Here is an 11,916-nt window from a genome sequence, read left to right on the forward strand (position 1 = left end):
AATAACATGCCCATCTATGTTTTCAACCAAGAGATCCTTAACCATAGCAACACTAGGTTCTACTTTGATTGGTTCAGCTGGTTTAGGTGTTCTAATATAACTTTTATTGACCACAGTTGAAACCATAGCATGTTCCTTCATCCTAACAGGGAAAGGTGGTTTCTCGATATAAGTAGTAGGAACAACTGAATCAACATTGTAACTGATAGTTTGTTCTTTACCTATTATCAGTTCTTTAATTTCTTCTTTAATAGGGGGGTGATATTTAAACCACTTCTCTTTAGGGAGATCAACATGAGTAGCAAAAGATTCACAAAAGGAGGCTATTACCTTAGAGTCTAGTCCATATTTAGTGCTAAACTTTTGAAAAGCATCGGTATTCATAAAAGACTTAACACAATCAAACTCAAGCTTAATACCTGACTCTTTACCTTCTCGAGTTCCCAATCTTTCAAGTTGTGTTTAATTCTTTCTAGATCCTACCAGAATTCAATAGTCTTCTTCATAAAGGAACCAATACAAGAAATATCAAGCATGGATCGATCATTATGAGAAAGCCGAGCATAAAAATTCTGAATAATAATTTCTCTTGAGAGATCATGATTGGGGCATATATATATCATTGACTTAAGCCTCCCCCAAGCTAGAGCAATAATTTCTCCTTCACGAGGCCAAAAATTATATATATAATTCCGGTCACGATGAACTAGATGCATAGGATAATTTTTTGATGGAATTCCAATTTCAATCGATTCCAACTCCAAGATCCAATATCATCGCATAGCCTATACCATGTCAATGTTTTTCCCCATCAAAGATAAAGGGAAAACCTTCTTCTTAGCTTCATCTCTGGGTAAACCTGCAAGCTTAAATAATCCACAAATTTCATCCACATATATCAAGTGCATATCAGGATGTTCGGTTCCATCTCCTGCATAAGGATTAGCTAGCAGTTGTTCTATCATACCTGAAGGAATTTCATATTCAATATTTTCAGTAGGTGCAGTGGGTTGAGGGGTAACTAATTGTGGTTCTGTTCGAGGTGAAGATACCCCGAACAAACCCCTCAAAGGATTGTTCTCCATAGTAACAAGTGACAATAAATTTCAGCACATAGTAATAATTTTTCCTTACCGATTTCCACTTACCAAGAGCGCTTCACTCCCAGGCAACGGCACCAGAAAAGAGCCTTGATGACCAAAAAGTATAGGGGATCAATCGTAGTCCTTTCTGTAAGTAAGAGTATCGAACCCAACAAGGAGCAGAAGGAAATGACAAGCGGTTTTCAGCAAGGTAATGTCTGCAAGCACTGAAATTATAAGTAACGAGTAGTTTGATAGCAATATAATTTGTAACGAGCAAGTAACGGTAATGGTAACAAAAGTGCAGAAAGATAGCTCAATCCTTTTTAGGCAAAGTACAAGCCAAAATGGTCTCTTATGATAAGCAAAGTGTTCTTGAGGGCACACGGGAATTTCATCTAGTCACTTTCATCATGTTGGTTTGATTTGTGTTTGCTACTTTGATAATTTGACATGTGGGTGGACCGGTGCTTAGGTGCTGTTCTTACTTGAAGAAACCTCCTACTTATGATTAACCCTCTCGCAAGCATCCACAACTACGAGAAAAGTATTAATAATAAATTCTAACCATAGCATTAAACTTTTGGATCCAAATCAGCTCCTTACGGAATAGCGCATAAACTAGGGTTTATGCTTATGTCACTCCCGCACCCCATCATCTAATAACTACTCCACAGTGCATTCCTTAGGCCCAAAGATGGTGAAGTGTCATGTAGTTGATGTTCACATGACACTACTAAGGGAATCACAACATACGCACCATCAAATATCGAACACATATAAAATTCGCATGATTACTTGCAACAAGATTTCTCCCGTGACCTCAAGAACAAAAGTAACTACTCACAAGTGATAATCATGCTCATGATCAGAGGGGTATTAAATAGCATAATGGATCTGAACATATAATCTTCCACCAAATAAACCATATAGTAATCAACTACAAGATGTAACCAACACTACTAGTCAGCCACAAACACCAATCTATAGTTCCGATACAAAGATTGAACACAAGAGATGAACTAGGGTTTGAGAGGAGATGGTGATGTTGAAGATTTTGATGGAGATTGTCCTCCCCAAGATGGGAGATTTGTTGGTGATGATGATGATGATGATTTTCCCCTCCGAGAGGGAAGTTCCCCCGGCGGAATCGCTCCGCCGGAGGGCAAAAGTGCTCCTACCCAAGTTCCGCCTCGAGACAGCGACGCTCCGTCCCAAAAGTATTCTCCTTATTTTTTTAGGTCAAAATGACTTATATACCAGAATATGGGCACCGAAGGTGGGCTGGGCTGAGCACAACCCACTAGGGCACGCCTGGGGGGCCTGGCGCACCCTAGTGTCTTGTGCTCACCAGGTGGCCCCCTCCGGTTGTTATTTGCTCCATTATTTCTGATTTATTCCATAAAAATTCCTCATGAAGTTTCCGCTCATTTGGAGTTGTGCGGAATAGGTGGCCTGACATAGCTTTTTCAGGTTCAGATTTCCAGCTGCCGGAATTCTCCCTCTTTATGTGAACCTTGCATATTATGAGAGAAAAGGCATTAGAATTACTTCAAAAAGCATTATTATGCATAAAAACATTATAGATAACAGTAGGTAAACATGATGCAAAATGGATGTATCAGAACCCGAGTCCACCCATGAAGAGATTTCATTAATTTGTCTAACTTATTTGCAATATCTTCAAGATCATTAATATTAGACTCTCTATTCCAACAAGCACTAATCTGGTCATCCAATGCCCCACCTTCCCTCTCCCGATAGGATTCATATTTCAACTGATTAACAAATCTACCCACCCGGGGAGTACCCAAAACCTCAACAAAAATGGGATAGTGATTAGACCCGGAGCTTATAATATGGGATACCTTACATCGAGGGAACATTCAAGACCAAAGCGGGCACGCCACCGCACAATCAAGACGCACCTTAACATTCTTGTTTCCATCTTGCTTGTTATTATACATCCAAGCCATGCCATAGTAGCCCAAGTCATATAAATTGCAATCAGACAGAGCTTCACGAAAATTAGCCATTAGTCTAGTATACCTTTTATGATGAGAGAAGTGCTCATCTTGCCACATAGCTTCGTTAAAATCCCCCACCATAAACCAAGCTCCAACACCAAGAGGTCTAATCCGTCTCAAGAGATCCCACATAGCATATATACCTTTGGCTCGCCTTAGGCTCACCGTAAATGAAGGTGCACCTCCACTTTATTCCCTTTCCCTTGTCGACGTACAAATCAATAAAATGGTCATCATATTTGTTCATCTCACAAGAGTACACCTCATCCGAAAACACAGCTAGTCCTCCACCTTCACCATGGCCAGAAACAGTAAAAACATTAGTGCAAGCTCTCAACATACTCTTTATTCTTTCTTGTTTCAGATAAAAAGATAATATTGGGTATGCGAATCTTTGAGAGGCACACCAACTCTTGAACTGTACGAGGTTGACCCAAGCCTTGATAGTTCCACCTCAATATTTTCATGGCTCCTGACGGGCGTCATCCACGCCCATCAGGTCACCGGTAGCCCCAAGGCCGGTAGCTTCCTTTTTTCCTCCCCATCCTCTTTGTCCTCTCCCACTGATTCCCACCTTCTATCATGAGCATCCTCCTCTCTCCCCTCTCTCTCCTGTGTTACATGAACAATTGATCCATGTAGCCCTACTACAGCCTCAACCCTCTCAGTACAGACTCTTTTACAAGAAACACTTAAACCATTTGCACTCTTATACTCTAAACTCTCTGAACCAGTGCTATCCATGCTAAGCACTAAATTTTGATCATCGGGATGACACCTCTTACTACCTGCTATGCTCTCCAGGATGGCTGTAAAGGCACCCTTGTGGCTAGACATGTCATTGCCGCTATTTGGCGGCGTTGGGACCCCAAACTTCACATGCTTGGCACACACGCCTTGGACAACAACCCGCTCCACCTGCTCCTCTCTACAAAGTCTCTTCCATCGGCCTCGAATAGAATCAGTTCCCTTGCCTGTGTCAGCAACCTCCCCTTCAGCATGGGCGTACATGTTGATGGAGCCCATAGTGCCCTGTACGTCCACCATGTTACCCTGGCGGGCTGAGGGGGCACCATCCACAGCTCCTTTGGGTCACTCCCCAAAAGCAGCATCAACAACAGCAGGGGTCACAGGAGCACTCAAGATGATGGAGGGAGCACCCCCTTTGACACCTACAACATCCTGATACGGCCGTCCACCCGACCAGACGCGATGACCATCTCAGCATCATTGAGAGGGGTCCTCATCCTAGGAACCTTCAGCCCCCATCGTCTCCTCCCCACAATTCTGCGCACCAGCAGAAATGGGAAAGAAAGGCATCGCCTCCACCGTGAGCTTCTGGACAGCCGTGGTCACCGCCTTGATCACCTTCTCCGGTAGCTTGGACCTGCCCGCCACCTCCACATCTCTAGGGGCCACCGATAGGCCTCCATACTCGAGGAGACGCCCGTTCGAAGCCCCCGAAGTGCGTAGGTTCTTCGAAAGCGCAGAAGCCTTGAGGTCGATGGAGAAGTTCTTCTTTCGAAGCTCAGTAGGGGCACCACAGAACTTGGCTGTAGTGTGCCCCACAACACCACAACACAGGAAAGTATATCTTGTTAGTGCCCCAACGTCGGTTGTGTCGATGAATTTCCTCACTGGCTCGTCCACCTGATGCTTGATGCGGATGTGAATGTACTCGTCGACGATCTTCTTGTTCTTGTGTGACACCATAATGACGGTGCCGAGCTTCTCGCCAAGGGTCCATCCCATTTCCACGGTCTTGATAGGAACCGGTAACTGATGGATTTGCACCCAAATTCTGAAAGAATCAAGGGGAACATCCATAGGGTCACCGCTTCCATCAAACGTCGCGAGTAGGACTGCATCATTCCTGTAGTGCCATGGTCTAGCTTGCAGCACATGACGCCGGTCACCCTCCTCCGAAAAGGTGACGATGAAGCACCCATCTTCACTTTTGACTCGCTAGGCCACCGCCTCGCCGCGGAGCCTCCATGCCCCTTTCACCTCGTTGACGACGGCCCGGGGGTCAGCCAGGTATGGTGAGAGTACCTGACCCACCACCAGCTTGTCCGCCACCGCCCGCAAAGCCGCCTCCATGTCGATGACGATCGGCTTGTCTTTGAACATTGTCGAAGAGCGCAGCTTGGTCTTGCTGTTCCTACAAAGGGTAGGGGGCGATGTAGTCGTGGCAGCGAATCCACTGGAGGCCTTTGGCGAATCCAGAATCAGGCCGCTCGGCCCTCCCACGGCGCCCTTTTGTTTCGTCAGCAAAGACGAGTCAGTGGAAGCCATCAACTCGTTGCTCACCACGCCCTGTGAGGGAGGCGCCACCATCTGCAGCCCGTCCCGACCACTGCTACCCCCGAACGCAGCAGCCTCATCATCTTGATTCATCCCAGCCTGAGTCGTGGGGTAGTCCTGGCTTGACATGTTTCCCTAAAAAGAACGAACGACAGATCAACTGGAAGCAGTGGCTGAAGTTTGAGACCCAAAATCATGCTCTGCACCCTTGAAATAGGCCTCACCCTCCTCAAATTTCGTCACAAAATCAAAACAGATAACTCTTGGATTTAATTTTGCACAAGAAACGGAACTATCACCAAATTCCCCATTCATGAGGAAGTTGAACGCACTAGAAACTGTCTCCTTCTCTCCTCAATTACTCACCAGATCAGCCACGGGCGTAGAATCCAGCACCATCAAATCCTCAACGACCACCACAATCGTCGATGTAGCTTTCCCTTCCTTTAGTTGAGAATCCCCTCGATCTAAATTGAAGAAGCCTTGCATCCTCTCCCGAAGGCGCCGAACGCAGCCTTCTGGATCTCGCGCTCTCCAAAGGATCTCCCTTCCTGCCTCTTGAAGATGCTCCACTCATCGCCAAAGTGGCCATCCAGCCTCCACCGCTCCTCGCGGCCTTCCCCGACGGGCGCCAGGGCCGCGCTGCCGCCATTCCCGTCACGGGCGAGTTGCCCTGGGCGTCACCAGAGTTCCTCTCCCGAAACGCTCAGGGGAGATTGTTGGGTTTAGTCCCACATCAGTTGTGGGGGGAGACATAACACGACTTATAAGGGCGGGGTTGTCCCCTCCTAACATGCTAGTATTTTTTGAGGGGGAGGGGGCAAGGCCTCTCATAAGTCGGTGTTGCTCTCCGGTTGGGCCTGATGACACGGAATGGTCAGAATGTTAATGTTAGCAGACCCACGATTGCATAACAAAGTATTCAACCTATGCTCATACCATACATGCATTCTCTCATGGACACCATGAGTCGCAACCGGCGAAGGGTCCTCTTCTGTGAATTTGCTCGGTTTCTTGTTGGTGATGTTTAGTAGTATACTGTTGGGACTTGTTAGCGGCGTGAGCTTATTTTGTCATTTTTTTTTGATCAACTTCTATCGAGATTTTCTCAACTTCTTTTATCACTCGATCGTGTGGCTTTATTTATAAAGCAGTGACAGCCTATTTTGAGAGCTGGACCTAACCGTGGTGAGCTATGTCTTCCACCTCCAAACCTCTGGTAGGTGCCCTTCTCCTCCTAGTTCCCTATGTCATGCACCCTCATCATTCCCGTGACTCCAAGAAGCCCAAGCTAGACCCGTCGGCTTCCCTGTTGAAGAACGCGCTTGCTAGCTCTAGTGAGCAATCTGCCCTCATGATGGAGCTCCTCCACCATGCGTACCTTTCGTCGCGGCACACACTGCAAGCCCGCAACCATCCATGAAGACGCGGCGCCGCACACACATGAGTGCTGACTGAAGCACGACTCTGTCGTTCCCGCCATCTTCGGTAGTGAGAAGCACGAGGTGACGATGCTGGGGTTAGTAGCTGTCATGCAGGCATGCGGTTGTCGGATTGCTCGACACTACGAGATTGGGCGAGATGGTGATTATTTAGGTTTTTATTGCTTTTGTTCTTACGAAAGGAGGCCAAAGAAGTTACGTCTGATGGTGGTGGTAGAGCCGGATGGAACTCATCTCACGGTTGTGAATGAAGCATAGGTTGATTCGTTGATCGTATTTCCTTAACCTTTAGGATTAGTGTGGGGCCAAATAATAGTGTAGAGTCCATGTTTTTCTTCGGATATTATTACATGTTTTAGTGAGTTTATTTTTAGATATATGGTATATAGAGAGAATTTTTACTTTTGCAAAACATAAACTTGTAAAGTTCAAATGTTATTGAAGTGCATAAACAAATAGAAATAGTATATTTTGGTACATTAGTTTACTACATAGTTAAGACAATTTGAATTGCGGCATCTATTAAAAGTTGCAAAGTGAATATTGCAACATGTAAATCTAACAATTATTTTGCTTTTTTCATTCTTTTCTAATATGTATGTCCGTGTGTGTCTATAATTGAAGTGAGGGGTTTTCACCTAGGGGTGTGCCTTTTCCATGAGAAGACATCATTTCATCAAAGGATGTGCATTTAACCAAATGACATGACTTTCATAGGCCTCAACTACGAAGATCTAATGGGATTGATTGATCCTTGATATAATCCAACGACGACTATTTTAGGATGATATACCTTAATGTAGATATTGTATTAGGAGTCAGTTTTAGAATATAGATGGATATATAAGATAGTTAACTTAAAATATCTTATAATATATAGATTGGGAACATGTGGAAGCACACAAGATTTACATTACAAACCACACCGTCGTATGAAAAAAAATGGATACCGTGATTTAAGCAACAATCACAATGTTGGGGTTTTTTTTTGGGCCAGTCACGCGTTGGGTTCTTGATTGTGCAGTGCTCGGAGAAGTATGGTCTCGACGGTGAGGCCTGGGCCAAAGCTAAAGAGCAGTCCCCACTCAAGACCTTCCCCTGCCGTGGGTAGCCCACGCTTCCGAGACCTCTTTCGCATCTCATCCATAACAACAATGACACACGAGCTCAGTGTGTTGCCATGCTGCGCCATCACCTTCCTTGAGACATCCATCTTCTCTTTTCTCAGAACAAGGCTGCTCTCCACCTTGTCCAGTATCTCCCTGCCACCAGGGTGCACCACCCAAAACAGCTCCTCGTTCCAGTCCTTGGTGAGGAGCGAGGCACGCTCGAGTGCCTTCTTCACACGCCCCTCTATGTTTCTCGAGATATGGAGCGCGACATCTCGGTGAAGGGTGTACACAATCCCATCCTCGTATAGCTTGGACACCACCATCTCTTCCGTGCCCGGTATGATGTCTTGTGATGCAGACACCATCTCGAATAAGGGTCTCTCGTTCCCAGTAGGTTCAGCTCCAATGATAATGGCACCTGCGGCGTCATCAAAGATGGCCTGCCCAACAAGGTTCCCCATGTGGCTTTTCGAGGGGCCACGAAAAGCCATGGTGATCACCTCAGAGCAAACCACAAGTACACGGGAGCCATGGTTATTTTCAGCAAGGTCCTTGGCTAGACGCATGGAGATGCCGGCACCATGGCAGCCAGCCTGGTATAGCATGAAACGTCTAGTGGAGAGAGGGAGGTCGAGGAGCTTGATGAGCTCAAAGTCGGCACCGGGCATGCACCCACTCACCGTCGTGCAGAAGACGAGGTGTGTGATGTTCGATGCCTGCCGGCCCCAGTCCGCGATGGCATGCCGTGCAGCTTCCGCACCGAGTTGTGGTATAGCGGCATCCGCTAGCCCTTGACGAAGGTTGAGCGATGGGGAATTGTAGGCCGTAATAGAAGGGCTGCTCCTAATGAACTCATCAGACATGTACAAATGTCTCTTCTCAATCATTGTCTTCTCACCTGCAAAATTTGATAGAGACATAATCTTCAATTCCTAGAAAACACTGCTTTACCCTTGAATAGTATACTGATGAAACATTACTGCTTGAATAGCATGTTTGTAATGCATGACGCCCCAGAAAACTTGCAATTATAATTTTGAAATTGTTACTGTACCTACAGGTATAACTCCATGGCTGTCGGAGATTGTATTTGCGAAAGTATGGAGTGGGATGGGAAGGAACAACGGGATTGTAGGGATTATATGTGCAGAGGCAAGGAGCGTAACTGACCTGCATTAGTGCCCACCGGTGAGTCACGCACATCGGTTGCCATTACTTGTAGCAACAATGAATTATTCCTCAATCGCCGTCGAGTGGAGTCGAATCGACTATAAGTGACGATTGGCTTTCCCCCTGGCCGTTCGTTGGCGTCGCCCGCAAGGAGACCCTATCGCTCTCGCACCGCACCCGAGCGAACGGGGCATCGCACATCTAATCGACCCGCCCGCCGAGGTCAACATCACGCGCTGGAGTGCGTCGCTCGACCCGCGAGGTTTCTAGTGCGGAGAGGATGGTTTTGTTTTTCCCTTCCAAAACGATGGCCCAGTTGGCCCAATTAACAGTAGCCTGCCAATTTTGTTACGGGAGCATCGCCCCAGTCCGTTAGGCTCTCTCTCTTCAGCCACCTCAGCCCATACGAGATTGCAGATAGATCCAACGGCTGATGACAACTAACACTCCAGATCCGATGACCGAAAAGGTTGGTGGCCTGAGAAAGCTGGAATAGTGCTCGGTTGTAATGTCCCTAAATACTTGTAAAAACTAAAAACTAACTGTCTCAAATGTGTATGCATGCTACCTAACATATGAGCATTCAAAATACCATCTATTTATGAAATAATGTGGTACATGGCCAGCATATATGCATATAAAACTTACATATATTTGCGAACTTGGCCTTTAGGTCCACCATGTGATTGCTATTTGTTGTCTCAAAATAGTAGTCAGAGAAGGAACTTTGTTGCAGTACATTTGTTGGCACGGCTGTGCCTATTCCCATGATAGTTGCTCTGGTGCCACTTACGCAAAACCCCATCTCCAAAGAACTCTCTTTTCTACAGAAACAAAGCCACCGTTATGGCACCACACACATCACACAAATTGGTAATATGAGGTGCCATCTTGAAGTATGGTTCCATATATTTATTACTAGCGATGCATTAGGTCAGATCTGCCAATGGTAGGAGGGTACATGTTCATAATTGCCAAATGGGACCATGTACTATTTCTGTTTGGTCAGCATTGTTGGCTAGGATTTACATCTATATATTACCGACGAGCACCAATGGTACAACTATGTTGTTGTCAATCATTTTTGTGTACCATAGACACTTAGAGCAGAAACTTGATGCACCAGGTCATTGTGTTGAAAAGGGGGCAACATTTCATTGCACTGTAGAAAATGTGGAAACTTAATCGACTACCAGATGTATTGTCATGCCCCAGATTGACAAATTAGCGATGCTCACTTTTCCAAATTACCTGGTCAAATCTACAGGGAAATACATCAAATTAGTTTCAGTAGGTTAATCATAGAATATATAATATATATATTTGATATTGTGGATACTAGCATGTTTTTCTATAGACTTCCTAAACTATAAACTTTGACTTGTGATAAAGGTTTTCAATTCCGGTCAGCCAACCGGTCACCGGCTCCTCTGGCCCAATGGTAGAGTAGAATGCCGTGGGATTTGCTGGTTTTGACAAAATTAGCTCAAATTCAACAATACTTGAATTAAAAATTGTTTGAATGCTTTTGGGCGGAAAACCCTGAGATTTCTGAGATTATATGGAAGCCAATTCTTTCAGACCCTGCTGAAAAAAAAACAGAATAGATAACTCTTTTTGCTAAGGACAAATAAACTAAAACTTCAAATAATTTAGAAGGGACCCTGCTGATTTGTCTTTCTCAAAGGGTGCTGCGCACACAGCAATTCCTGATGCCACCGTATCAAAGGACTGATCGACGCTCATGAGACTCATGCACGTCTTCATACTTCTTTATGAAACGGGGGAGTACGTACTAAGTAATTACAAGCTTTCTATGACGTCTATCTGTGTGCTGCACGTCCTACAATTACTAGGTTTAAATTAAGAGTTAACCACTAAGTGTCAAAGGATTTAGAGAGAAAAATGTATTCATCTGCTTCTATTTACTCTGCATATTAGTGTTGTCCCAAGTCAAATTTACAATAACAAATATATATGGTGTGACAAATATATACACTAATGAATACTATAATGCTATCGATTTGGTATGTAAATGTCAATAAATTCCACTACAAACTTAGTCAAAGTTTACAAAAATTGAATTAAGACAAACTTGCAAGTTTTGAGTATAGAGAGTAGTACCAATTAGCCGGCCACTGGCAAAATCTCTCAATGTTTTTCCCTCTTCTTCCCCGTCGTCCAGTACTAAATCCTGAAATAGCAAGATTACAATACAAGTGCACTTAATACAGAAGTAGCAGCCAACAGGTCAAGAAGACATTGGCAGTGGCTCGGAGCAGCAGCAATTGTCAGCTAGAGGCCGGATCTCCGCACGCAAGAGAACACCCCGCACGCAAGGGAAGACATTGGCAGTGGCTCGGAGCAAACGCAAAGAGGAGAAACTCACACGATCGAGGAGACACAATGAGCTTAAGGCAATTTTCTTCTTCCCCTGTTGCTATTCGGTGCTTCTACGACTGATACAGTGAAAGCGTGACGAATGGCTGTTTCGAGTTTCGAGTTTCGTGAACTTATATACTGCTACCAGTCAGGTCGTGTTTGGTGGACGGTTTGAATGTGCATGGCACCAACAGATCCTTTACAACACTCATCAAATGGTGAACTGCCAAACAGCACAAATGGTATCCGTAGAGGCCGGTCAGCCGGATCGGGATGAATGGGCACGTTGTCCTCAATAATTTGCCGACTTAATTAGGTGTCTCCCTTTTTCTTGACAACCACCTAACCTAGCCATCCAGACTTAACTCGATGCCCCGTACAGAACCCACCAGGATGT

The 11,916-nt window shown here is 45.2% G+C and overlaps 2 protein-coding genes across 12 annotated transcripts; both read right to left on the reverse strand.

The window, feature by feature from the left end:
* Positions 1-3,467: 3,467 nt before the first annotated feature.
* Positions 3,468-5,909, reverse strand: LOC123133986 (uncharacterized). Its single transcript, XM_044553357.1, has 2 exons — positions 5,780-5,909; positions 3,468-5,548 (listed from the first exon to the last, which is right to left on the reverse strand). The coding sequence occupies exons 1-2, from the start codon at positions 5,900-5,902 to the stop codon at positions 5,075-5,077; spliced, it is 597 nt and encodes a 198-aa protein (XP_044409292.1). The 5' UTR covers positions 5,903-5,909; the 3' UTR covers positions 3,468-5,074.
* A 1,768-nt stretch (positions 5,910-7,677) lies between these two features.
* LOC123136646 (chalcone synthase) lies at positions 7,678-11,696 on the reverse strand. 11 transcript variants are annotated; one of them, XM_044556092.1, is made up of 5 exons: positions 11,262-11,630; positions 10,389-10,398; positions 9,786-9,961; positions 9,138-9,624; positions 7,678-8,865 (listed from the first exon to the last, which is right to left on the reverse strand). In XM_044556092.1, the coding sequence occupies exons 4-5, from the start codon at positions 9,178-9,180 to the stop codon at positions 7,853-7,855; spliced, it is 1,056 nt and encodes a 351-aa protein (XP_044412027.1). In that variant the 5' UTR covers positions 9,181-9,624; positions 9,786-9,961; positions 10,389-10,398; positions 11,262-11,630; the 3' UTR covers positions 7,678-7,852. The 11 variants fall into 11 exon arrangements, with proteins under 11 accessions (XP_044412027.1, XP_044412026.1, XP_044412020.1 ...); XM_044556091.1 differs by having other exon boundaries at positions 10,331-10,398; XM_044556085.1 differs by lacking the exon at positions 9,138-9,624 and having other exon boundaries at positions 11,262-11,331; positions 11,527-11,625.
* Positions 11,697-11,916: the final 220 nt, after the last annotated feature.

This window comes from Triticum aestivum, chromosome 6B, assembly GCF_018294505.1.
Source record: "Triticum aestivum cultivar Chinese Spring chromosome 6B, IWGSC CS RefSeq v2.1, whole genome shotgun sequence".
Classification (NCBI taxonomy): Eukaryota; Viridiplantae; Streptophyta; class Magnoliopsida; order Poales; family Poaceae; genus Triticum; species Triticum aestivum.